Genomic DNA, 27,719 nt, shown 5'->3' on the forward strand with positions numbered 1-27,719 from the left:
TTTTTTTTTTTCTTAAAGATTTTTTGGCCTTTTATCGACAGGATAGCTTTAAGACAGGGAAGGGGCGGGGACAACATGCAGTAAAGGGCCACAGGGTCGGATTCAAACCCGGGCCGCTGCTGAGGACTCTACATGGGACCCACACTCTACTGGGTGAGCTAGAGGTCACCCCAAAAAGGGGCAAGGTTTGATTTGAACTCTTAAGGCCTCTTTCTGACCTTTGACCTGCACTGTTGAAGCTACTCCACGAAGAGTTCAAGTCATGCATTCAAAGCCTTAAGTGAACTATGCACAGTAAAAGTACTCAGTGCAGTCAAAGGTTACCTGTCGGTGTTATCTTTTATCGGTTTCTGGATTAATATTACTTTGAACTTTGGATCTCAGCTAATGAACACTAAGTGGGAACTAACCCAGGTGCACAGATGTGATATGGACTGACTTAAACAGAGGGTAACACTTTAAAGGTATCTATCTACATATGAGTGACATGACACTGTCATGACCATAGATCTATATCTGGTCATGACACTGTCATGACCATAGATCTATATCTGGTCATGACACACGAACCCTAACCATAACTTATGACATTTACTAAAAAGAATAGTTATGAGTTTATCGTTTATGAGACGTTCATGACAGTGTCATGTCCCTCTTGTGTAGATACCTTCAAGTAAAGTATAACCAAACAGACTAAAGTGTGGTTTAAAAAAAAAAAAAAAAAAAAAGAACTTCGGCAACCAACACATCTGAACAATTGAATTTATTAAATAAAAAAAGAAAAGAAAATCACCATCAATCATTGTCTACATTGTACAAAACAGAAGTCGAATGATCACCGCTATTTGCCGTTTTGCAAAGGACTAATATCCTGTGTTCGGTCAGTAAAATATCTAGTTACTGTAGTTTTCTGGTTTCGTAGTTAAAGCAGAGCGTTACGAGGGGAGAAATGAAGGTCAATGTTTAACAGCACACGTTTTCACATTTAGACTTCGTAGCCAAGACCTTGAATGGTCCAAAAACTGCTTTGTAAGCTGAGCCCCACCTCTCACATTCAATCAGCTGACCCCATGGAGATCATCGACAACGTAAAGGCTGATGATCTGAAAGAAAAAAAAACTCACAATGCTGCATGCATGAAAACGATGACCACAGACATCTCCGTAAACATTATTGTAAAAAAATTTTAAACAGGCCCCTGGTGATACTCCAACTCTGGTAATTTAGGCACTCTTCACCCAATTGTGGTCACGTACAAGGACATGCAATGTAACGTCACTTCAGAGACAGAAAATCCTCAAAAGCTCTGTAAGAAAAATCGGTTTAATTAAATCAAATGACAGATTTTAACTTACATAATGTTAGCTGGGTGGGGGGGGGGAAACAAAAACAGATTAATATATATATATATATAAAAAAAACAAGAATTAACAAAATACTATGACAAAAGTGAAAGGACACTGACATGATCCTGGCTAGGCATCTTCTCTGGTGCTTACAGTAATGCAGAGCATCAACAATAGGTTTACTATGTTCTTAGACCACTTTAATAATCACTTTACAGAGATGACAACTGTATGGAAATCTGGATAAGCATCTTTCTTTCTGTCGAGTGTTTCAGCCGTTAGAGTAGAGCAGAGCAGAGGTGTAGTAAATGGGTTTGATGGGCTCTCATTCGCTGATTATTTTCTTTGCGTCGGGCGAGGCCGACTCCTCCAGAAACCCTGGACGAAGAGATGGGAGGTATGTGAAGTCGTGGGAGGGCGAGGGCAGCTCCAACATACTCATCATGGCCAGTCAGTTTGGGCAAAGCTTGGTGGAGGTGGGTGCAGTTTTCTTGTAGGATTTTTTCCCTCAGACACCGCCCCCAGCACCACTCTGCCTATATAAGTCTGTACAGGAAGTCAGGAGGATTGGCTTAGAAACCCATGCCTCCCATGCCGCCCATGCCTCCCATGCCGCCCATGCCGCCCGCTGGCATCTCCTTCTCCTCCTTGGGTAACTCCGTGACGACGCACTCGGCAGTGGAGAGCAGGGAGGCGACTCCTGCGGCGTCCATCAGGGCCGTCCTTACCACCTGTAGAGGGGGGGGGGGAAGAGACCGGACGTTACAGCATTTCCAATGCACATCTGGCCCAGCTGCAGTCGAGTTTGCACATAATTAGGGCTGCAACTAACGATCATTTCACTCATCAATTAGTCGGTCTTATTACATAAATTAGAGGCCATGAAAGCGTCTTCAAACATTTTGTTTTGTCCAGCCAACAGTCTCAAAATAGTTGCATTGTAATGTTACGAGACATTATGTAGTGAAGAGGATTAAGATTTTGGAAAAAAAAGAAAAAAGATGAACAAGAAGAACAGTCAGGGCTGCAAATTTAGGATTATTTTATAATCAATTAATAGATTGTAGTGTATAATGGCAGTTAGACGCCAACCAGACGGCCAACCGTCGGCAGAAAAGCCAGTCGGACTGATCAGTCTCCCGGAGTCGGTCCAAAAAGTGCCTCAGAACACACCGAAGAGACGAGACGCAATACGTCTCCATAACAGCAGGCGGCGCTAATCTGTATTGTTGCCCAAAAAAATGAAAACCGGCAGCTGACATGGGTTTGTTTTCTCCGGATATTGAGAGCCAGACTGTCATGGCGGCCGTTCAGAATACGAGGGAGTTATCAATGTTCAAATCTTTTGGCTAAGTTCTGGATCTTCCCAATCCTACCTACAGCACCTTTAAAAAAGGAACACGCCGACTTATTGGGAGTTTAGCTTATTCACCGTAACCCCCAGAGTTAGACAAGTCGATACACACCCTTCTCATCTCCGGGCGTGCTGTAAGGCTGTCAGACGGCTCCAGCGGCATCAGCCCATAACAGAACATGCAGGTGAATGGTTCCAGTAATCCTACCGTTCCCAAAGTGATAAAGCGCTAACATGTTCTTATTTACATGTTGTGATTTGTAAATACGCGGTGTACAAAAACACGTCACATGAACACAGCCATCTTCTAACCAGTAAACAAACCGGGAACTATATTCTCAGGCGGAAGAATATAGTACTTGGGCGGAGTGATATGCTCGCAGCAAGCCTGTCTGAGAATATAGTTCCCGGTTTGTTTACAGATAGAAGATGGCTGTCTCTCATGTTACGTTGTTTTTTGTACACGCTGTGACTCTACAAATCACAACATGTAAACAGGAACATGTTGGCGTTATTTTGTCACAATTGGGACCAGTAGGATTACTGGAACCAGTTACCTGCAGGATCTGTGCTAGGCTAAGCTAATGCTGGAGCCGTCAGACAGCGTTACAGCACGCACGGAGATGAGAAGGGTATGTATCGACTTGTCTTACGGTGAATAAGCTAAATTCCCAATAAGTCGGCGTGTTCATTTAACCACTAAGCGGCAGTAGTGATCCGGTTTAGATCTTCCATTAAGCTCCAAATGAAGAATCGGTGTGATGTGTACGGGGACGTTAGTGGCCTCTCGCCGCTCTTCGACACGACCACAATCAATGAGCGCCGTACCTTGGTGGGGTCGATGATGCCCTTCTCCACCATGTTGACGTACTCCCCCAGCATGGCGTCGTAGCCGAGCTCAGCTGAGCCCCGCAGGATCGTCTCCACCACTAGCGAACCCTCCACGCCCGCATTTTTAGCGATGGTCATGGCGGGGATACGGAGCGCCCGTCTGATGATCTCCACACCTGTTCCGGACGAAAGGAAATCAGATTTATGAACATAATGAAGCTGTATCTGTTAAACTACATTACATAGGACTACGGTTGGTTTTCAGTACATTTGAGCCTCTGCTGTGTGTGTGTGTGTGTGTGTGTGTGTGTGTGTGCGTCCGTGCGTGCGTTACTAACCTATCTTCTGGTCAGCATTGACAGTTTTGACGGTGTCGAGGCTTGGGATGCAGCGCAGCAGGGCGCAGCCCCCGCCTGGCACGATGCCCTCCTCCACCGCTGCCCGTGTGGCGTTCAGAGCGTCCGTCACGCGGTCCTTCTTCTCGTTCACCTCCACGTCACTCGTTCCTCCGATCTGAGACGGAGAGCATGCATCACAGCTTTGTCTTTCTGGAGCAGAACTACAACGATCGGCGCTTAGTACCGTAGTTCCGTGTTCTTCAGTTTGAGACGTACCTTGAGTACCGCCACGCCGTCGGACAGCTTGGCCAGCCTCTCGTTGAGCTTCTCCTTCTCGTAGTCACTGGTGGTGCTCTCCAGCATCTCGACGATCTCTGCCGCACGCTTCTCGACCTCCGCGGGGCTGCCGCCTCCCCTCAGCAGCAAGGTGTCGTCTTTGGTAATCTGCACCTCACCGATCTTACCAAAGTCGTGAGCCTGGATGTCCTCAAGAGCCAGACCTACTGCATCATCTCCAAACACCTGGCCAAAGAGAAAGAGAAAGAGATGGAACATTTAGAACTCAAGTCACACACCCGACATATTACATTTAACTTGAGGCTCATACAATTTAGCAGTGGTGAAAAAGAGTACTCCGATCTTTTTACTTTGTACCACAGTGTAGAAATACTCCGCTACAAGGAATACCCCCGGCTCAAAATCTTAAAATAAAAAAGTACTGGCATCAAAATATACCAAAAGTTAAAAAAGGTGGAGCTGAACTTAACTACTTGGTATACTTTTATCTGCTGGGTAGCTTGTGAATTCCCTCCCAGAGATCAAGAAAGTTTTAGTTCAATCTATAATATTACATCGTACTTAAAGGACAAATCCGGCGCAAAATGAACCTAGGGGTTAATAACACACGTGTGTACCGAGTCCACCGTTCTCTGGGATCTGTTTTCATGCTCATCGAATGGGACCAGTTTCATCGCAAACCGCTAATTACCTTATATTCATGTATACATGCGGGCGCCATCTTGGGAAAACAGTCATGACCAGTCGAACGACGAACGCTGTGTAACCAGTAACATAGCTCACACACGGCGTTCGTCGTGCGACTGATCGTGACTGTTTTCCCAAGATGGCGCCCGCCTGTACACATGAACGGTACTCTCTTTCTAAACTATCTTTTTAATAAGCTGTCTGTACACTTACAAAGTTCTCAATGCTTCGGTTTACATGTAGGGACCCTCATTATGCTACCGTGGAAGTGGGGTGCTATTTTGAGCCTTGTTAGTGGTGTAGAAATAGCGATTTCTTTTTACTTCACCCTCTGCCCCGATGACTAGTGTTATAAGCTAATCAGCGGTTTGGGCTAAAACTGGTCCCGTTCGATTACCATGAAAACATATCCCAGGGACGCTCGGTACACGTGTTATTAACCCCTAGGTTCAGATTCCTCCTTTACATTAGTTGGTTGTATTTTGTATTATTAATGGGACTAGTAGAGTATTTAACACAGAAGTTGTTAGTTTCTTGAGAGTGAAAAGTGGACTTACAGTGCCCCCGGTGGCGACGGCCATGTCCCTTAGCTGGTTCTTCCTGTTGTCTCCGAATCCTGGAGCTTTAACAGCCACCACCTGGAGCCCCACCTTGAGCCTGCAAATTAAGTTGAAATATGCGCTACTTTTAGTTCTCTTCTTTTTTTTTTTTAAATGATGATTTATGAAAAATAAAAAGGATTCCAACACAGCACAGCAGCTCTTGTATGTACCTGTTGAGAACCAAGGTGCTGAGGGCCTCTCCGTCCACATCCTCAGCCACAATAACCAGCGGTTTACGGTGCTGGTTGGCGATCTCCAGGGCCGGCACGATGCTCTGGACGCTGGAGATCTTCTTCTCGCTCAGCAGCAGGTAGGCGTCCTGGAACTCAACCTTCTGACCTGGAAACCAAGACAACAGATTTTAGCAGCGCGTTTCTTTCATAGGCAACGGACAGATGAAGTCGTGCGAGCCAGCGTGAGCTCCCTTACCTTTGGCAGTGTTGATGAAGTAAGGGGAGATGTAACCACGGTCAAACTTCATGCCCTCAATGATCTCCAGCTCATCGTGCAGGGTCTTCCCATCCTGAGATGTAGAGCAGGTACTGATTAGGTCACAGACTCTAATAACAGACTATTTAAGCAATCACAACAGCAGTAAATAAGTCTTTTAATACCCGTGTGTGAAGTTCTAATACTAACCTTGACGGTGATGACTCCCTTGCGGCCGACTTTCTTCATGGCGTTGGAAATTAGGGTACCAATCTCCACGTCTCCATTGGCTGAGATTGTAGCAACCTTAAAAAAGACAAGTTACGTTACTAAAGCATTTTATAAAACTCCACCACAAGTAAAACTGCTGCATTCAAAACCTAAAAAAAATTATTATCAGCACAATTTACTTAAAGTATCAAAAGTAGTCATTGTGCAGTAAAACGTTCCGTCAGTGTTTCGCTATTTTAAATTAGATTTTTGGATAACTGCTTCATTAAATGTGTATGTTGCAATGTACTTGAGTAAATTGCTAGTCGCTACCGCGGTGCAGCGACTCCTCACTTCTAGGAATTTACCCCTGATCCCGTTTACCTGTGCGATCTCCTCGGGGGTCGTGACTGGCTTGGAGAGATTTTTCAGCTCTTTGATGACGGTTTCTACGGCCATCATGACCCCCCGGCGGATCTCCACGGGGTTGGCGCCTTTGCTGATGGTGTCGAAGCCCTCCTTGGCGATGGCCCGAGCCAGCACTGTGGCGGTGGTGGTGCCGTCTCCGGCCTCCTCGTTGGTGTTGTTGGCCACGTCCTGCACCAGCTTGGCACCGATGTTCTTGTACTTGTCCTTCAGGTCGATGCTCTTGGCCACCGTCACGCCGTCCTTGGTGACCTTGGGGCTGCCCCAGCTCTGCTCGATGATGACATTGCGACCCTGGAAGAGAGACAGGAAGTGGTGAGGTAAAGGGGTCTGTAACGCAAGGGGCAAGGGAGTTTCCGAATGACAAAAGTGAGTAATAACCATAGACCGTAATAAATAATGGACGTAGCAGCAATGCCGCCACCCTTTGGTTTGCGGACTGCTGTTTTGAAGCCTTTAGTTTGGCATTTGGCCGCCGCGGTTTCTTTTGAACGGACGAAACACATTTTGAACGAGAGGGTGGAGCTGGGGAGGATGACGTCGTCTATGGTTTCAATGGTGTTGCACTAAGCTAAGGACACTTGCCGATTTCCAACCGGCTGAAGAGTCATAAAGTGGCGTTTTTGCCAGCGATTAAATACGGCTCTCCGTCGCAACTTTAATACAGTGTTAAAGGAAAAACAAAACAAAAACAAAAATATTCGATTCCCAAAATTGAAAACCAAATACCTACCCAACCAATGAATATCCGAATAGTCAAATATCCAGATCCAGCCCTAATTACTATTGAATAATATTTTACTTTTGTTATACTACCACAACCGAATAAAGCCTTTATTTGCTCTAAGAACCCAATAATGTGGCCGGGTTAACTCAGTTGGTAGAGCAGGCGCACATATATAGAGGATTAGTCCTTGACGCAGCGGCCGTGGGTTCGACTTTTTTTTACTTATACCCTTGTACTCCCTTTTAACTGCTGCATAAATATCTATCTATCTATCTATCTATCTATCTATCTATCTATCTATCTATCTATATCAAAGATTACCTTTGGGCCCATGGTGACAGCCACAGCGTCAGCCAGCAGGTCCACTCCCTGCAGCATTAGGGCACGAGCATCCACTCCAAACTTCACATCCTTAGCGTAGGCTCGTGTGAGGTGAGGCGCCAGCGCCCGGCACACAGGCCTCACCTGCTTCATGATGGTTGGTAAACGAAACATCTCTGTGGGAAGAAGAGAGAGCGAAAGTTATTATGTTATTACGATCACTGATGAACCAGAGGTGTCCAAATCAAATCTGCAAAGTTATTGAGTCGTCACAGGAATCTTATATACACATTGAAAATAGAAGTGATGAGTGGAGCCAAAGTACACCTAAATACAACTAAGTATATTTACTCAAGCACTGTACGTAAGTACAATTTTAAAAAGGTGCTTCCATTTTCTCCTTCCCTACATCTCAGATGCAGTACTTTTTTTCCCACTATGTCATGTATTTGATAGTCTCGCTTTGCCAGACCCTCCTCCAAAGCGCGCTGAAGGAGGGTCTGGCTACTCCACATAGCTTTCTGGGATGGGAGGAAAACGTGCTCTGGTTTATTAGCATTTCTTTAAACCAATCAGAATCGTCTTGGGTGGCGCTAAACTCCGCACAGAGCCTCCGCAAAATAGTCGTGCGAGGGAAAACTCAGATTGGACAGATAGTCTAGCTTGCTGTCTGGATTTACCCTGCAGAGATCTGAGGAGCAGTTAACCATAGTCCTCAGAAATCCACCGAATTTAAAATTCCAACACAAAGAAAGCCGAAGGAATCGGAAAATACATGCATCCGACAGAATTTCCTGCAGCACCGGAGTAATCCCGGAAGTGGAAAGCAAAGGATATAGGAGTATGTATTTGATAACTTTAGTTACTTTCCAGATACAGTAAAAATACATATAGGCTAAATAAGTGCTGGACAAAATTCACAAGCTTTCCAGCAGGGCATAGTGATAAATTAAAATTAGCTCTCCCTTTACCATCTGCAACATCAAAGTGATGGAAATGCATAAATTATTAGAATCCCATATTATAACATTTATATTATAAATATTTGCAAAGTGAATACATTGATGCCAAAAACGTAATACTTCTACTAAAGTCAAATTAAATATATACTGTGGTATTACTTTTAAATAAAAGATGTGAGTACTTCTTCCACCACTGCCTAAATAACTTCACCCATCGTTCCCTCTCCCTCCCCCAGTCACAGGAGGACAGATTATGTGTTCCAAAGGTTAACTGCGCCCCTCGTGGTCAATAGTGACATGACACCAGTGAATGAATGAATGACTCGCCACTTATGGGATGGTAAAAACATTTTCACAGCTCTCCGAGTCACCTTCTACAAAGAGGTGCAACCATAACCAAACTAAATGTCACAGCAAAGCTAATGTTTGCAGGGAGAGATATGATTTCACACCAGCACACTTAGTTTACCTCAAATCTATGAATTAGTTTGTTTTAAATGCAACTATTGCAACTCATTTTTACAATGAGACCAGATATTCAACTACAATCAGGGCTGCAACTATTTTGTATTAATAGTTTGGCTCAATTATTCAAAGCATTGTTTAGTAAATTAGGTCATAAAACTGGGGAAATGCTCATCACAATTTTGGGGCCATCTTCATATTGTTGGTTTGTCTCCAATATATTCAATATACACTCATATAAAAAAGACATTTACTGGAAGAATGAGAATGATTGGCATTTGTGCTTGATCAATCTCATAATGGTTGAATGATAATTGTTCTAGTGTTGATTAGAAATCCATAGGTCAATATTAAAAAAGACATTGCCCTGAGTAAGTATTCAGGTCTTTTACTTCATTAAAAGTAAAAATACCACGCTGTGAAAATACTCCAGCACAATTTACCCAAAGTACTTAAACATAAAGGTTCCCTGTCAGCGTCTGCCTCTTCTATCTGATGTTTCTGGGTTAATATTCCTGCTGCATTCATGTGTATGTTGCATTTTACTGCTGTAGATGTTTAAGGCTGTGCTCATTGTAACTCCTTTATATACTGTTGGGTAGTTTAATCTACAGCAGTGCATCATATTCTATAAGATCATAATATGTTTGTAGTGTCGCTGTCCTGTGATTACCATGTATCTCTAAAAAAGATTTAAAACTTTCCATGGTGTCAGAAAAACAGCTGTTTTCAGCTTTGTGAGGATGCTTTTTCCAGCTGATCCGAGAGGCTTTTAAAAAATATATTGATCTTAAGAAGTAGGAGGATGTGTCAACACAAAGAACCACTTGATCCTTCAGTTTATCACGAACATTAAAAAAAAAAAAAAGCTGTCAGACAAATGTAGTGGGGTAAAAAGTATATTTCCCTCTGAGATGTAGTGGAGTAGAAGTATACCGTTGCATACATTTTAAATATTCAAGCAAAGTACCTCAAAACTGCACTCTATTACAGTAAATGTGCTTCAATATGCTTGCAAAGCACACGTTTTCCTACTTGGCAAACAATCTTAAAATGTTTATATCAATAATAAAGAATCAGACTTGTATTTATATTGGCCTTGATCGTGAGGGATTATGAAACGTATTCACCCAAAACCACTTCCTGGTTACCCCCGCACGTGTGTTCTTCAGGTCGTGCGTCACAAGGTCAAATTGTAAAAAAGACTGTGCGGAACTGCCTCACCATCCCTGCTCGTGCTATAACCAACTGTCTGTGGTGCTCAACCTTAATATAAGGAGTGACAATCACACTGTCAGAGCCAATAATTGCTCAAGATTTGTGGAACTGACGACACATGTTAACACATCTTAATAAGACACCTCCTGCATTGCCAGTCAAATTGTGCACAGCATTATGGAGGAGGGACGTTAAGGAAAGGTTTCATCATGTCAGACACGAGACATTCCTGATTCAATAGTAATCATTGTCCGGCTAAAATAAACGCGTGGATTAAAGAGCTGTAGTAGTAACAGCTTAGCGTGTATGTCCTTGCAGTTAGGAATAGAAATATGTTAGCTAGGAGTATTTAAGCCTACCGTTAGCGTTACGTTACCTCTCAGCTTGTGCAAAATCTACAATGAAAAGCCAGCGTTTTGAAAAGCACTTCGCTCACAATATTAGCCTCGTTAGCTTGTATAACTTAATACATACAACATACAAATGTGAAAATGTCAGCACTTACTTGTGAGGTAAGAGGCTTGTAGCTGATACAAGATGCACGTCTGCGAGACGGAATGATACTGGAGGTAAAAGGACAAGCCGTGTGGAGAGCTCCTGAGACGGGACTGCACATGGCCTATCACATCCGGGTGATTTACCGGCGCGCCCCTAACCATGAATAACGACAGAACTAGTTTAGATAACTGATGTAAGATGTTTATTTTTTTCTCTTCTGCATTGAGTACTTATGCTTTTGATACTTTAATTACATGTTGTTGATAATAAGTGCATGTAAGTTATACGTACACTTAATCACAATTTTATGATTTAGAATGTATCTAAATGCTCGTTCCGGGGCTGGCGTTTCCAGAATTTTCTTGTGCGCAATTGGAGGAAAAAAATAAAGGTCAAAGTGGACATTGTGCAATATTGCTCCGACTTTAAATGTACGAATAAGAGCGAAAACACTACAAAAGCAGTTTTAAAACGCATTTGAATCTCATTAAATAACTTTTATGGATGTAAAACGTGTTTTGCTCTTTTCGTTAGGTGTTCTAGAATATTCTGGAAGGCAAAGAATCTGCACCAAAGTTCCGAGCAGGTACTGCGCATGCGCTGGATATTTCACGTGGAGAGAGCAGAGATTCCCCCCTCCAGTCTGTCAGATCCAGAAGAAACCGGGGTGCAGCAGCTTCACGTCGACTACCAGACCTCTCACACATCCAGAAATGGTAAGCTCCTTTTCCCAAAACTCTCGGTATTTATAATTAACACCAAAGACAGACACGTATTAAAATACAGGATAAAGCAGCAGGCTGCATATGACTGCTACGTTATCGTTAGCAGATAGCTAGCTAATGTTGTGTAAGCTATCTGTAACATCGAATCACAAGGTCAAGCACTTGAAAAGCCAAGTGAGAAGGAAACATTTGCTAAACACAGCCATGTTTATCTTTACCATACACTGTAGACCGTCAGAGGGGACAAACGAGCGTTAATTAAACGTGTGCATGTACAGCTAACGTTACAAACTGACTGTCTGCTAACACATATTTCTGCTCCCTTGCTTAGTTGGCTTTTGTATCATTAAACGCGACACCTGGGATCCTGTGTATAGAATGTAAATAGAATAACGTTAGTTAACCAACTAATCCTGACATTCATTCATTCATTACTGGAGCAGCAGCAGACACATGTGGATGGATGATGTGTCTGCACAGACAGACCAATATCCACACTAATTCGGGGTTATCATCTCTTAAACTGTCTTCTTTTGACCCGTTCGTCTGCATAGTGTCATATTGCACTATGCATGCCCTTGGTCGGTGAAAAACCATTGAATTGCATGCTCGTTTAAACCATTTCCTGCTTCCGTTACGTAGACTGTGACCTCACGCCCTCTCAGTGCACGCTATAGGTTAGATTAGACATTCAACTTTATTGTCATTTCACAGAGTACAAAGACAACGAAATGCTGTTTACCATTAAAACAAAAGTGCAAAAAGCAGTATTGTACAGAATAACCAATAGTTAAATATAGAATAAACAATAGAAGTAGTAGTAGAATATACAGTAAGGGGTAGAGATGAAGATAGATAGATAGATAGATAGATAGATAGATAGATAGATAGATAGATAGATAGATGAACAGTAGACTTTGTGCAGCAGTTAAAGAAGGCAGTACAGGTATAAGTAAAAAGATATAGTGTTTATAGTGCAGTTGTGAATAAAAGAAATGCTAATAGTAAGACATAGCTGGAAGTATGATAAGAACACGGTGTATGCACTCTAAATCCGATACGTACAGTATGAGACCCTCATAACTAGGGTTGGGTATCGACAATGATTTCCCAAATCTATTTAATTCCAAATCACAAGGTCCCAAATCACAAGGTCCAGATTAGTTTACATTTCCATATGGAATTTCAGTTACAATATACATTTTAGAGAACTTATGCTGTAAATTGTATAAGCAAAAAGCAACCCTCAAATAACTGTTTTTATAATGCACCAGGTAATGTTTACAGTAAGAATGTCCCCCCCCCCCCAGAAAAGAAAGTTTGCATGTAGTTTTTACTTAACAGGACTAACGTGTGAGATACATCCATGTCACTTAAACAAAGATTGATTTTAATTGGAGAATCCATTATTTTAACCCAGCCCTCTTAACATAGCAGCAGAAAAGTCTTTATTTATAGTAACTTATTTGTGCTAAGACAAACTGTACCGTACATGCTAATGCATGATTAGATTTGCAAAATGTCCTGGTTTTATTACAGTGATGTTGTGAATATAATAGCAGAATATTATATGGATAAAAAATTAAGCCCCAATAGCTGCCAGTTCATTACGTATATCTAGCAAAAAAACGCTCTGTGAAAATCCTACTCTTAATGAATGTTATAATGTGCAGTTTTTAAATAAAAAAAATCAATAAATTATAACCCTCATTGATATAAATATGGTGAAACGCAGCGGTTTGATAATTAGCTGGCAGTTAAACCCATCTTATGCAACCTCATGAAATACTGCAGAGAGAACCTTCTGGAAAACTGGAGAACTTGACCTCCATGTTACAAACCTGGCGGACGTTTTCATCACCGGTCAAGGCTTTTATCACAGTTTAGTGTAAGTTTGTAACTGGATTTCCCAACTGTGGCTGATTCCCCCTAAACATCCCAATGCCTCTACATTGGCGTCAAAGTATTTTATCCTTGTCCTCCCCCTGCCTCGGGTTAAACTGTCACAATAAATACGTAAGTCCACCCCCTTTGACTGTCTACTGACTGATCCTTCAACAAACTGTCCTTAACCCCATCCCCCCTCCCCTTTACTTCCCACCACCACCACCTCGTTCCCAAAACAACCTTCACACAAGGTCACTCATGCATCTGCTGCTATCAGACATGTTGGCAGCTGGTGTTTTGGAATCGTGTCCTCCCTCATTCAGCTGCTGCTTTGTTACTTGTTCTTTTCCTGAACTATTTAAACATGATGAAGAAATGCTGACTTTGGTTACACTTGAGTTTCGCAACAATTGACTTTACAAAAGTGGCCTCTGTGGAGGAGCTTCTGATTTATTGGTTAGACACAGTCTTTAATTAAGCTCTCTGTAGACTTACCCCCACCTCCTCCTCCTCCTCCTCTCTTTACCTTCCTCCCCCTTTCCCAACAGATTAGCCACAACTGCTGATTAATCATTCCTGTATTTTAACTAGACTTTTTTTGTGTTTAAAAACATTTTAACTAAACCCTGAGCTTGTGCATTTTTTTTTTCGTTCTTTCAACTGTAGTTGATTAAATTAGATTTAACTTTATTGTCATTGTGCAGAGTACAAGTACAAATACAACGAAATGCACTTTGCGTCTAACCAGAAGTGAATAAAAAGCAGAAAAGTATATTCAAGTATAGACAGGTGGTGCATAGGCAGGACAATAAATATATTGCATTGTTCTATGTGGTACCATTAGTGAGTAAGAGTTGTCATACCGTATGCTCTGCTATTAGGCTGCATCAAATCGCACAGAGATCGTATTTCATCAGCATGTGCATGTTGCAAAACCCACTTTAAATTCAGTGGGGGTCCAGGGTCCACTGTCTTTAGGTTTGTGTAACACAAGCTCGGACTCAAGACCGCCCCCTTGTGGTATTATTGGGTTCTTGCAGCAAATAAAGGCTTTATTCAGTGGTGGTAGTGTAACAAAAGTAAAATATTATTCTAATTAGGGCTGGATCTGGATATTTGACTATTCGGATATTAATTGGTTTGGTAGGTATTTGGTTTTCAATTTTGGGATTTGAATATTCGTTTTGTTTTTCCTTTTAATACTGCAATAAAGTTGCGACGGATAAAACTGTTGGAGAAACGCCATCCGACGTCACAAAGTTTTAAAACGCCAAATGCAAGCACCGAAGTGCCCAGGAGTTTGTGGAACAGCCGACTGTTTCCTCAGTCCTTCTCCTTTCTTTCTCTCTTTCTCCGTGAAATGAAGCGGCCTTCAAGTTTGGTCGGAGTGTGGAGATCTATAAATGATCTGACGAAAAAAAACAATAACTGTGAAATATAAATTCTACTTGTGCGACATTGGGGGCAGTTAAAGAACACGACAGGACGTCGCACAAACGAAGCCATTTAACGTGTCGCTCCCACCGCAGCTCAACCCCAATAATAATTGATCGTATTTGCTGATTATTTCTTTTTTCTCTCTCTCTCTCTCTTTTTGGTCACCGACAGGCCTTCAGAAAATTCCTTCCCTTGTTCGACCGGGTGCTGGTGGAGCGCTTAGTCGCAGAGACGGTAACAAAGGGCGGCATCATGCTGCCAGAGAAGGCTCAAGGCAAAGTGCTGCAGGCCACAGTGGTGGCAGTAGGTCCTGGCTCTGTCACTCAGGTAAGATTACCCCAGCCTGGTATTAGCAGGGGGGGCGGAAAGGGGACTACCCAGGGCCCTCATGTGAGGAGGGCCCAAAAAGATGCTAGACTGAATAGCTGTGGATGCGGGGAGGGGCCCGTAGAGAATGCCTTTCCACAGGGCCCAGAATTTTGTGCTATTCCCCCTGGGTATTGGAGCTTATTTTCTGGCTAAAACATTAGAGATACTGGCCCATCTGCTATGAGGAATGTGGGGTTTTATAGTTTTTTTTATGGTATTAAGCTCTAAGGGCTCTAGTGTAACCTTTTTTTTTTTTTATGTTTTTCTTTTTCTAGAAAGGGAACGTGCTGCCAGTCAGTGTGAAGGTTGGAGAGAAAGTACTCCTACCAGAGTACGGTGGAACTAAAGTCAGCCTGGACGACAAGGTGCAGTAGCTTTTCATCCGAATCAGTTAAGATTTGTTTCCTCTTGTACCTTCCTTGTGTCATTTTGTTATTCTATCCTCTAGGACTATTTCCTGTTCCGGGATGGAGATATCCTCGGTAAATACGTGGAATGAGTCTTCATTTTTGTTGTTGCTGTAGATCATGTCAAGTCCCTGTCATCCATACCTGGAGAGAAGGAATTAAGTTTCTTCTTTCATGTCTGTTTTTCTTTCCTTTTTTTTTCTATTGCAATTGTAAATAATTCTAATCACATTTGGTAACAATAATAAAGGTGAACTGTTGATTTTTGCCTCATGATTGCTGCATTTCTTTAGCAGTTTATATTGAGTATACTTGTAATTAAATATGCTAAAGTAAAGGTTCACTTACTATCTATTTCTGTAGCCCTTGGCTGTATCTCACAGCCATCTTCAGGGAATGAAACGTAGACCTTATACCACTCTTAAGACTTACGAGAGATCCCTCAAACAGAAGCGGACATGACTTGCGCTAGACCAAATTAAATCTGGGGATTTAGTGCAAGATAAACCCACTTGATCTCACTTAATCTTTCTAATTTAAAAAAAGAACTTAAACGAAAGGCTGACAAAAGTTAAGGTAAACTTGTACTATGAGATACAGTGCAAATTTGGTGACCATTTCATTTTCTGAAGAAGATTGTTAATGTTGTACTACTGATTTATATTCTAGTACTCAAATACAAGTAAAATGCATTCAAACCCATATTTAAATATTGTCAACTTATGTACATAAATTACCAAAGTAAGAGAAACTTTTATATTGATTCCCCAGAGGGGAAATAGAGCTATTGCAGCAGCGTGAGGACTAGTAAAACAAATATGCGCTATATAAAACTAAAATAAGAATAGAAATAGACACTAAAGAAGAGCATATGGAGACTAGCCTGACCAGCCAGACCCACATCAAGATGTTGGCTGCAAATTACTAGAGCTGCTCCCTCTTAGTCGATTAGTCGACTAATCGGTCGTTTTGGTCTTAGTCAACTTAGATTTCATTAGTCAATTAGTCATGTTTTATACTTTTTTCATGCTGAATGACTTATTTCCAAGAAACTTACGAGCACATCTCTGGTAAACACAAGAATTAAAGTGGTGCTTTTGCATGACTCTTTGCGGAGAAACTCCGATTTACAGATCTGTCGATTAAATCAACTAATCGATTAGTCGATACAGTTGAATGAGTGTTAGTCGACTAAGAATTTCTTCAATCGAGAACAGCCCTACAAATTACATTTGCTGTCTAGATTTCTAGGCTATATGGAGACAAAAATAACAGTAAAGTGACAGTAGTTTGATTAATAGCAGAAGAGTCAGCAAGTCATGTTACCATGTACACCAGACTCATTTATAAGTAATGGTACTTAGTGTCTGGAATAACATAGAAAAGTAATATAAATAGAATAGAATATGATGCAAAAATCAGAGAAATGTGAGCATAACAGGGTTTTCCATACCATTATAAAGCTCAGGTGCACCACCTTAGCCGACTGAATGTAAAATCAGTGTAAGCATCAAAACTAAATGACTTATTGTAGTGTAAGCTTGTTATTTATATTATCTTATTATGAGTGTTATTTATTTATCATCTGCTTTAGCTTTTCCAACATTGTAGACACATACATGGTAATAATACTGGACTAAAAATGAAGTCAAATTGCATCTTTCTTTTTATTAAAAAAAGGTTTCATTTTCTTGACGGAGGACCGTTAAACCCTCCATCAAATACGTGCACCTCAGTCTTCCTCTCTGTGTATATATACTGTCTGTTTATATAAGGGTGTTTATAGTGTCAATATGTTTGTATTATTATTATAACTAGTTCTGTTTTTTCTATTTCTTTTAGTACTTTCTGTATATTTAATGTGTATTTGTGTTATTTTGATGTGTGTCAAATTTTTCTTTTGAGCTGCTGTAACACAGGAATGTCCCCAGTGTGGGATTAGTAAAGTTTTATTTTATTACAAACCTTGGGAATACAGCAATATACTATATAGTACAGCAATATAACAATATAATATAAAATATAAAAACAACAGTGTAGGTATCATATCATATAGATATACAACAGAATATATAACAATATTAGATTAGACAGACTTTATTGATCCCAAATTGCGAAATTTCAGCGCTACAGTAGCAAAAAATATAAGTATACATACTTGTACTTAAAATACACTTGAGTGAGGTATATAATCCAACAATACCTGTTATAAATGGCTTTCATATACTGTAATAGATGTATTATGTTGGTGATTTTACTGATGCATTCATGTTGAAGCAGTATTTAATGTTGCAGCTGGTTCATGTGAAGCTAATTTGAACTATTGACTTAACTAACAGTCGTGGACAGATGAACCTGTTTGGAGCCTCCAGGGCAAAAACCTTCTGTTAGGCTCCTTTTTTTTATTGAAGCAGTGGGGTTTGGTGTTGTATTGGTTATTACTGAAGCTGCCTATGGGGTCTGTTTATTCTATCAAAGACACTTAAGCAAGCAGAACCTCCCATGTTAATAAAAGTGTGTCATTATCTCAATACACAGGGGAATGACATTGCGTAAGAACAAATACAATACTGTTTGGAAGTAAAGGGGGGAAATAAATGCACCACTGTATTACTATTTGCATTTATTTACTCAAGTACTGTACTTCATAGTTCAAAATGAGCTCCAGCTCAAGCACCTGCAACAGTAAAATCCTGCTTTTACATTAATGAATGAATAATAATAATCTAATGATATAATGTATAGTATAACACAGGGGACAGTTTTCTGCATTGAGTACTTTCACTTTACTTTGAATACTTTAAGTACATGTTCCTTATTATAGGCCTACACATACTTTTACTTAAGTAATATTTTAAATGAAGGACTTTTAGCTATGACTTTTAGGCGAAATGGGAGTCCACCATTTCCACCAATATGATGAAAAATAAAACAGATCCTGCAAGTCAATTATAATAAACGTTTGAAAATAATGATTTACTATCTCAAAATAATGACTTAGTTTCGCAAAATAATGAGAAACCGCAAAATAATAAGAAACTTTCTTAAAATAAAGATTTAGTATCTGAAAATAATGACTTAGTATCTAATTAGAGAGACTATCATTATTTTGAAGAAAAAAAAAATCTCATTATTTTGAGAAAGTAAGCCATTATTTTGAGTTAGTAATTCATTATTTTGAGAAAGTTTCTCATCAAAATGATTTTCAGGATCTTTTTTTAATCAAATTGGCGGAAATGGGCTTTAATAATCTTCAATATTAAGTCTTTTCTTCGTGTTCATATCAGACTGTAACGTTATATCAAGAGGTTCATATATCGGTATATCTCTAGGATACGAGAGATACGAGCTACAACACAGCGGCTGACGAACATCCGGGTATTCTGTCGAGATGGTCATGGCGGAGGGTACTGCAGTTCTCAGGAGGAATCGGCCTGGAACCAAGGCAAAGGTGCGTTTTCACGCCGCAGGAACACTTAACCATCACTGCAGAAATCTCCGCACGACTCTGCGATGCTGTCTCCTTTAAATCGCGTTGTTTAACTTCACATGTTTTGTCGACAACTTAGGTTCGCAGACAACATATAGGAAGAAGGGCCTGACCTAGAAATGGCCAGCTAGCTAACGTTAGCTGTTGCTTCCGTCTAGTTCCTGGAGTAACGTTAACTTAAATGGGGACTTGCTCTACATTTCGGAGCTCCCTGTGGTAGCCGTTGTTGCTTAAATAACCAGACAAAGTCAATTTGTTGAATGGAGTTCGCACGAGATTCTCAGCCATGGCTAACTTATCACATAGCTAACTAGCGTAAATGCTCTCTAGCTAGCTGTTGCAGGAAGCAGTCGCACCCAAACTGACGTTATCTAACTAGCTAGCTAGCTAGCGTCAGGTTAGTTTTTTAGCTGTGTAATAATGTAGAAAAACAAATGGCTGCTTACCGTGACAATAAGGTATTCTTACAGCAGAGCTTTGCTTGTAAACAAACTTTAGACTTAAGCTAGCCAGCGTTAGCTTCTCTGCCGCCATATGTCATATGTGTTATTATGAGGGCTGTTAACGTCAGATGACAGCTATGTAGTTAGCATTTTTATGCTACAATGTGCACTTTGAGTGTAGACTAAAATTATCCTCCCTCCATGTATAGGATTTCTACAACTGGCCGGATGAATCATTTGAGGAGATGGACAGCACCCTGGCTGTCCAACAGGTGTGTGTGTGTGTGTGTGTGTGTGTGTGTGTGTGGGAGGGGGGGGGGGTCGTCTGTGTTCTGTGGGTGAGTGCGGGGTCTCAACTAAAATATGTTGTGTGATGGTTCTGTTTCAGTATATTCAGCAGAACATTAGATCAGATTGTTCCAATATCGACAAAATCCTGGAGCCTCCGGAGGGTCAGGATGAGGGGGTGTGGAAGTATGAACACCTGAGGTATGTTTAAAAAGTTTAACACAAAATACTCTGGGCACGTAAAATCAACAACAATATAATAAAAGAATTGTTGTGCTCTTGTTCTGTCCTTTCTGTAGGCAGTTCTGCCTGGAGCTCAATGGACTAGCTGTAAAACTGCAGGTAAGTGATCTAACTCGCAAGATATACAAACTATTTGTTTTTAAATTTACTGATTTTTAAGGTTGCTTAGATTTAAGGATTTTATCTCAGTCTTGTACCAAAAGCAAAGATCTGAATAAGATGCAATTCAAAGTTTTAAAGGAACACATTTTGAAAAAAGATCCATTGTTTTACCTCTTTATAAAAGGAACATACACCAAAATCGACATTTGTTGAGCAGATTAATTGGTACATTTCAGCGTTTGTAGATTTAATCAAATTGCTGTAGTCCAAGGTATCACGTCAGATATCACAAATGATGAAAGAGTGAAATGAACAGGTAGGTCCTTACTTTTGAAGAGCGGTTTAAAGGTATGTTCAATTTGACTTTGTATCAACGTAACGTCAGCTGTAGTGATGCCCGACTCTCCTCCTTTTAGAGTGAGTGCCACCCAGACACCTGCACCCAGATGACTGCTACAGAGCAGTGGATCTTTTTATGTGCTGCCCACAAGACACCCAAAGAGGTGAGTCGGGACTGTGGTTTACTCAAAGCTCACTTGTGTGACATTAACGGTTTTAAGCTGAATTTTTTTTTTTTTCATCCCCTCTAAGCAGGATTTATTTGTCTCTGCCTTTGTGCGAAGTAAAACAGAAACTTATGTGTGTGTTTTGTGCTGCCACATCCACAGTGCCCTGCCATTGATTACACCAGGCACACGCTGGACGGAGCTGCCTGTCTTCTCAATAGCAACAAATACTTTCCCAGCAGGTCAGTCATCTTCCTTAAACCTGCAATAACAAAACAAATGTTTGCCACTTGTGGGGCAGTGTAAACACAACTTAAGCAACACCGATACAGAGCAACATTTTTATTCATTTGGAGTCGTGTTTGTGTACACCTGATGAGTGTAAGTCCATTATTCGATCCCTTTTTAACTCTGTTTTCTACTCATTACCAACTCCTGAGGGAAATACCGGTCTCTTTATCTGCTAAATGCTCCACTATGTTCACCAGCTAGTCTCTAATGGTGTCTCTCTGCTGTACAGTGGGTTTTAAGAGCTTTTTCTCTGAAAACAGCTGCCGACGGCAGCCGAAAATGTCGTCCTGAGAGAACCAAAACAGTAAATTCGTGGACCGGACAGATAAACAATGAGCTGAAACTCAGTTGTTAAAATGAAAGAAGAGAGGTTGAGAGAAATTCAATTCCTGCATACCTTGTCATCTCCCATGTCATGATCCATGAACAAAAAAAAAAAACTTTATTTGAAGCAAAATGACGACGCCTTTTTTGCCATCGTGGCTGGAGTGTTTTAAAATTTTTTCCCAATAGTAATTTTTTTTATTACTATTGGGAAGCACTGCACTGTTTCCTAAAAGTGGTTACACACCCACCAGACGGCTGATCCTCGGCAGAAAAGCCAGTGGAAATGATCAGTCGCATCCCCGAGGTCCAAAAAACTGCCTCGGGACACCGACATGAGAAACGTAATACGTCTCCATAGCAGCAGGCGGCGCTACTCTGTATTGTTGCCCAAGAAATGAATACCGGCAGCTGATTGGACGAACGCGTCACATGGGTTTGTTTTCTCTTGAAATTCAAAGCCAGACTGTCACGGCGGCCGTTCAGAATACGATCTCATATTGTACTAAAATAGTTCACTGAAATATGTTTCTGAAAACATTCTAAGAGAGAAATAGGCCAAGCAGTTGCTGAATCTGTCTTCATTTTAGATCAACAAAGGTCAGTTTAAAAGATTTTCGTCAGATTTTGAGAGACTCTAGTCGCCTCATTCCGCTTGTCATTTATGGGTGAGTCTCGACTGCCCTGCCGCCGACTGAACACGTCAAGTCGGCCAAAATGACTGCGACAGCCCCCCCAGACTGACGACGGCACGGAACACACCGAACAGACTTGAGTCACCGACCTTGCCAGACTGTCCAGCGGCCGATAATTGGCCCGGTGTGTCCCGGGCTTTAGCCTGACAAGCCAGATCCACATCAAGATGTTGGGTCTGGGAACTCCCCATTGACAGGGCTCAATCCGAGGGGCGGGATAAACGGTTGTCTTTCAACTTCTCTCTGCACGCAATAGGACAGAACTACAACCAATCAGAGCAACGAAGAAGGAAGAGAAGCTAGTTGATTAAACTTTTGCCGTATCCGGTCGGCAAAACTCCGAACACATCTTCCTTTTTTAAGAATGATTTCTGTGCCGTTCTTTGTTCTTTTCTCAAAGAAAAGCTGAACTCCAAGTCTTCCAGAAGACCGCTGTTCCCAGCAGCAGCCATAAGCCCCGCCCACCGACTCTATACACGATGTGATTGGCCTGACCGGAGTTTGGTTTTTCCACCTCGCAAGTCAACGGAGAGTTGCTAGACCCCCCCCTGGCTGCAAATTAAATTTGCTGCAGCTAGGGTGCGTCTAGATTTCTAGGCTACTGTTGCCTTACATTAATTATATTTTCACACAGCTTCCTGTCTGATTTGTCGTTGTAGGGTGAGCATCAAGGAGTCATCAGTGGCCAAACTAGGCTCCGTCTGTCGTCGCATCTATAGGATATTCTCTCATGCCTACTTCCATCACCGCCAGATATTTGACAAGTATGAGGTAAGTTTCATGTAAAATGCTTTTATTTGTATTTTGTTGTGTCTTCTTGATTGTTTTAAGGCAGAGGTGAAGTGGGAGGGTGGCTTCTGAGGCTCTACTCCCAAAGATTTTCTCAAAAGCCCTGAATCTTTTAGGGTTTTAAAATACTTACACTTTGCGTCATTTTCCCTCAGTCTCTCTGACTGGAGTGGCTAATCAATGGCGCAAAAGTTCTATTAATGGGCAAATATTGTGTGAAAAACTCCTACAAATAGGTTTCAAAACCAGTAATGCTGTTTATGCCAAATTCCTACCCTACCTACGCTACGTAACTTAAAAAATAGTAACACTGGACGATTCTTGCCTCGCTTCAGGTGGCAGGAGTGAAAATAAGTCCTTCTCAACATTTGTTGTGTTGTGGTTTCAGAATGATGAAACCGTTGAGCTGACAATTAGATCCAAAACAGGATGTCGGCTCTACAGGATAATTCATTCTCTTGGCAACTATAATTTTTTCCCCCCCAAACAATGTACGTAGGCTTTCTTTTATGAAAGGGCTTGGAAAAAAAGTGCAAATAGCTGCTGTAAATGGAGCATGCCCCATGGCCCCGTTAAACGTGGGCTATACTAACCGCAGCCGACCTGTCGAGCGCCAGTGTGATGTCACGGGAGTGCCGTAACTGTTTATACTAGTGTGTGGTGGTCGCGACACTAGTTGCAGTCTTCTCCTGAACAGAGGTGGCGCTAATGAAGAAAGGCTACCGACTAGAAGAAGAAAAAGGTAAACAACGGCAGAACTGGCAGCAGCATTGCCGTCAATGCTTCGATTTGATTGGATGACCTACTTCGTCGGATCAAGCCTTTCATTCGCCATAAAAGAACTCATCTTAACCCAGTGAGTTTACCAGAGAGACTTGCCGTCACTCTGAGAGTCCTGGCATCCGGTTGTCCTCGAACTCCTTCATGCTTCCTGTTTCCGCTTTGTCGCGCGCCGGCTGAAAAAATAGAGTGGTACGCGCCCTCTGGTCGCTCACTCAAAATCCTGGCGCGCCAGCGAGATCTACGTCATTTTGACGTCACATTGGCGCGCACGAGCGAGCTCGGCTGCGGCGACTGTAAAACGGCCCCTCGCCAAATGTTTACAATGTCTGGCTCTGCCCCAGTTTTCAGGAACAATTAATCGCAAACTCTATAATTGTCATGCTAGTAAATAATATCCCCCAACACACAATAAACAGCCAGTGCTTCCACACGCATACAAACTTTGGAAAACCCCCCCAGCTTTTTAGGGGGAAAAAAATTTTTTTTTTTTTTTTTTTTTGTGTTTGGGGGGAGGAATGGAAAACAACTTCTTTTTTTTTAAAACAAAAAAAAAAAAAAAAGGAAGCCAAAAAAAAAAAAAGAAAAAAAAAATAAAAAAAAAAAAAAAAAAAAAAAAAAAGAAAGCCCCTTTTGGTAAAAAAAAAAAAACCAAAACAGGGGGAACAGTGAGAAAAAGGTGGGAGAAAAAAAAAAATTTTTTTTTTTTGAAAATTAAACCATGTAAACCTATTCTGGTACAACCTTAAAATACAATTATGAACCTGAAAATGAGCATAATATGGGCACTTTAAACCTTCCTTAGAACCGGGATGCAGGAGTTAATTTGTTTGTGACATGCTTTTCTGTGTTCAGAACGAAACGTTCCTTTGTCACCGGTTCACACGCTTCGTAATGAAGTACAACCTGATGTCCAAGGACAACCTGATCGTGCCCATTCTGGAGGAGGAAGTGCAGAACACCTCGTCAGCTGGGGAGAGCGAGGCCTAAAGACACAAGCTGCTGCCATAAAGGGAGACGCATACGTAAAACACACACATTTATACACTCGACAGAGGAGACACATACACACACACACACACACACACACACACACACACACACACACACACACACACACACACACACACAACAACACCACACACACACACACACACACACACACACACACACACACACACACACTACAGTGTATTAAGGCTCCTGTCTAGTAACACTGTCAATGTCCCCTCCACCTTTTGTCACCTGTGTCTATCTCAAAGGAAGTAAGGGTTAAAGAATAGCGGGAGCAGAGTTCAGCCATGCCTGCAGGACAAGATGAGGTGTTTTCTATCCTATTTACACTCTGTGTTTATTCAGATTCACACCGTTTGTCTCTGGATACAGCCCCCCCGCCCCCGCTCTCACACTACTCCTTTTAGGCGAGACCCCTTTTTTCCTTTTTAGTCTTCTTTAAGCAGCTGGATTTGCAAAAAAAATGTAATCATGGTGACTGGTATTGTTGACAAAGGCACACACTGACAGCCTCCCCCCCCCTCCCTCTGTATATAACCCCCACTCCCCCCACATTCCCCCAATCTCTCTTAATTCACTATCATGTTTTCTGATGGTGCTTCACTTTTTTTGTGTCTGCTTCTGTTCTCTCTATTCGCTTTGTGTTGCCTGTTTTTCGGGGGGTTGTCCCATGAAATGGATCACTAAATTAGCCTGCTGACGTAGTAATGCTATTTAAACACAAATGTAGGTGTGTGGCTCGCGTGGTAGTGAACAAAGACAAACTTAATCTCTAGCTTTGTAAGTGTACTAGCAGTCAGATATTCTTTCTCTTTGGCCTCTGGGATTGTCTCAGAGTATTTAGAAAAGGCTTGTTGGCTAACTGATCCTGCTTTGTGACATGCCCCTATTTTAATGCTGTGTAAAATGTGCCTGATGTTCCCTTTTTCCTTGACATGATAGAAACCATGACTTTCTGTGACTGTGCTGCTTTAAGCCAGTTTTTACTTTAAATATTTGATGAGTAAATACAAGGAAAGGATGAAGTATCGGCTACATTTACGTATCGGAGCACAACCTCCCTTCTTTTACCCTCCCCCTCATTAAGTTATTTTGTGGGAGGGGTCTTGTCAATCCAAACCCACTTTTTTTTTTTTTTTAAATGGACTAAAAAATTTTGTTACTGTCGACATTTTCATGATGTCTGTTAATAAAAAAAGACCTATTATTCAGCTGGCTGTGTGGACATTTTAATGTTCAGTGTTTCTTGCGAACTGTGGTGTGAAACTTAACACTTACCGGTATGTTCATTTCAGGATTAATTAGGACTGGAATGAGCTGCATCTCATGTCACTAAAGTTGCCTCCTCGAGTCCCCCACTTTCCTCGCTTCTTAGCCCCTCCCACCGAGGAATAGGATTGGGCAGCGAGAACTGATTCCTACTTGGAATTAGGGCTGCAGCTATCGATTATTTTAGTAATAGAGTATTCTACCGATTATTCCATTGATTAATCGAGTAATCTGATAAGAAATACTTAGTAAGAAATACTTAGTAAACAGCAATAGTAAATATTTATTAATGTTTACTAAATAGGAAACCTGTTTTGTATATATACACAAAAGACAGGTTTCCTTTTTTAGAAAATCCTAATCATCGCTTCCCAATTTAATATGCTCAAGTTTTGGTTTCCGTAGCGGCCAGGTGCTTGTTGTGTTGCAGCCTTGGAGCACAGTAAGCAGCGCTCTAGTCTGGCTTTATTTGACATCGAAAAAGCTGTAAAACTGCAAACCGTTGAATCAAAGTAAAATTTGTGAAAATAGGCATGTGACCCGTTTCATCTCCACCCCTCAAAGAATCAGAATTAAGAATCGGAATCAAAAAGGAAGAATCTGAATTGTTAAAATCTAAACGATGCCCAACCCTACCGAGGAAGAACTGGAGAGGAAACGAGGAAATGTGTTTTTAGAGGGATAAGACGTCCTTTCCTCTGAAGCGTCATATGAATTGGTCAGCTGTTTGGGCGGAGTCAGCAACTCCCTCAGCTGCACGGCTTCCAGGAAGGCTGCTCTCGTGTTTCCTCGCCTGTAGCTCCTCGATGATCCCTCCTCGGGGCAGGAATAAGAGCTTTGAGACGGCCTTCACCGAGGAGGGACAGAACCACTTATGGTTCAGCCGAGGCGATATCAAATAAGGGTGAGACTCACCGCTAGACTGTGCTCACACCTGGCATTAATGTGCGTCTTTGGTGATCCGATCACAAGTGGACAGCTCCAAGTACGTCTGTCCATCTTGTCCCTCTATGGTGCAAATGTCTTTAATTATGTAAAGGAAAATTATTTGATATGAACAGTGCCATAATGAACACCGTAGAAAATTCTGTTAATGCGACATGACTTTCAAAACCATGGGAAATAACTGTTTAATACAATAAAAGAGGAAGCAAAATGTACAACTCTCCAAAAAAAGGAAAGGTTGGAATATTAATACTGACATTTAGTAAACCCTGATGGGGAGTTTGTGGAGCTAAATACATTTAAAACATGTATGATTCAAAATGTGGGCGGTGTATACATCACTGGACATCCAACTATACTTTCGGCGCATTCGATCCCGTTCCTTCCCCCAAAATGCAAAATAACATGCAACACAATTAGCAGAACCAAATTTGCACAATTGAAACTAACATCTAAGATATATACAACAGCATTGTCCTCTTAAAAAACAAACAGTATGCCTTTCATAGCATTGAAAGAGGTCTCCACCGATTTAACATTTGCACTCCTACAACATTTTCAGACTTAGTGGACAGTTTCATAAAAGAAATTTTTAAAAAGTATAAAAATCGATGCAGCAGAACCAGATATTCCTTTTTTTTAGTCCACATATTCTTCTTTTCCTTCTCAAAACCTGGCGCCTACGTTACCCACAATCCAACCCGACCGCTGACTGTTGGGTCACAGAGGACCAGCTAATGTAGCCTGCAGCAGAGACCAGCAGATGTCTGGTAGGATTTCTTTTTGAATCCTCTAGTCTTCAGAACAAACCGATGCTTTATACAACCTTTTTATTCCCACATATATACTTCCCAAAGACCTGCACGCACACTTTGATGTGTAAAATCGGTGGAGTTCCCCTTTTAAATAAAAAAATAGTCATCATTGTTTCAATGTAATAACGTCTCTGAAGAACTTAATCCGTAACAGAGAAAGTAGCAGGTGTATTGCCAGTACCATATAAC

General features: G+C 41.4%; 2 protein-coding genes across 4 annotated transcripts; one reads left to right on the forward strand and one right to left on the reverse strand.

Moving 5' to 3' along the window:
• Nucleotides 1–748: 748 nt before the first annotated feature.
• Nucleotides 749–10,858, reverse strand: hspd1 (heat shock 60 protein 1). The gene is made up of 11 exons (XM_039817591.1): nt 10,719–10,858; nt 7,569–7,744; nt 6,479–6,814; nt 6,095–6,190; nt 5,885–5,978; nt 5,626–5,794; nt 5,411–5,510; nt 4,146–4,391; nt 3,870–4,044; nt 3,529–3,707; nt 749–2,077 (listed from the first exon to the last, which is right to left on the reverse strand). The coding sequence occupies exons 2-11, from the start codon at nt 7,740–7,742 to the stop codon at nt 1,919–1,921; spliced, it is 1,728 nt and encodes a 575-aa protein (XP_039673525.1). The 5' UTR covers nt 7,743–7,744; nt 10,719–10,858; the 3' UTR covers nt 749–1,918.
• Nucleotides 10,859–11,243: 385 nt separating this feature from the next.
• Nucleotides 11,244–25,712, forward strand: LOC120569632 (MOB-like protein phocein). 3 transcript variants are annotated; one of them, XM_039817594.1, is made up of 9 exons: nt 11,244–11,427; nt 14,932–15,087; nt 19,679–19,741; nt 19,858–19,958; nt 20,057–20,099; nt 20,519–20,605; nt 20,771–20,850; nt 22,578–22,689; nt 24,343–25,712. In XM_039817594.1, exons 1-9 carry the CDS (start codon nt 11,425–11,427, stop codon nt 24,475–24,477), a joined length of 780 nt encoding a protein of 259 aa, XP_039673528.1. In that variant the 5' UTR covers nt 11,244–11,424; the 3' UTR covers nt 24,478–25,712. The 3 variants fall into 3 exon arrangements, with proteins under 3 accessions (XP_039673528.1, XP_039673527.1, XP_039673526.1); XM_039817592.1 differs by lacking the exons at nt 11,244–11,427; nt 14,932–15,087 and adding an exon at nt 18,853–18,987; XM_039817593.1 differs by lacking the exons at nt 19,679–19,741; nt 19,858–19,958; nt 20,057–20,099; ... (2 more) ...; nt 22,578–22,689; nt 24,343–25,712 and adding exons at nt 15,405–15,494; nt 15,578–15,809 and having other exon boundaries at nt 11,280–11,427.
• The last annotated feature ends 2,007 nt before the right edge of the window (nt 25,713–27,719 follow it).

This window comes from Perca fluviatilis, chromosome 12 (assembly GCF_010015445.1).
Source record: "Perca fluviatilis chromosome 12, GENO_Pfluv_1.0, whole genome shotgun sequence".
Classification (NCBI taxonomy): Eukaryota; Metazoa; Chordata; class Actinopteri; order Perciformes; family Percidae; genus Perca; species Perca fluviatilis.

Coding starts and splice junctions, on each gene's coding strand:
- hspd1 (XM_039817591.1), bottom strand. CDS start 7,742: ATGTTTCGTTTACCAACCATCATGAAGCAGGTGAGGCCTGTGTGCCGG. Junction 4,045..4,145: donor ACGGCGTGGCGGTACTCAAG/GTACGTCTCAAA, acceptor TCTCCGTCTCAG/ATCGGAGGAACGAGTGACGT. Junction 3,708..3,869: donor CAATGCTGACCAGAAGATAG/GTTAGTAACGCA, acceptor CGTCCGGAACAG/GTGTGGAGATCATCAGACGG.
- LOC120569632 (XM_039817594.1), top strand. Junction 15,088..19,678: donor GTCCTGGCTCTGTCACTCAG/GTAAGATTACCC, acceptor CTCCATGTATAG/GATTTCTACAACTGGCCGGA. Junction 20,100..20,518: donor GACTAGCTGTAAAACTGCAG/GTAAGTGATCTA, acceptor TCCTCCTTTTAG/AGTGAGTGCCACCCAGACAC.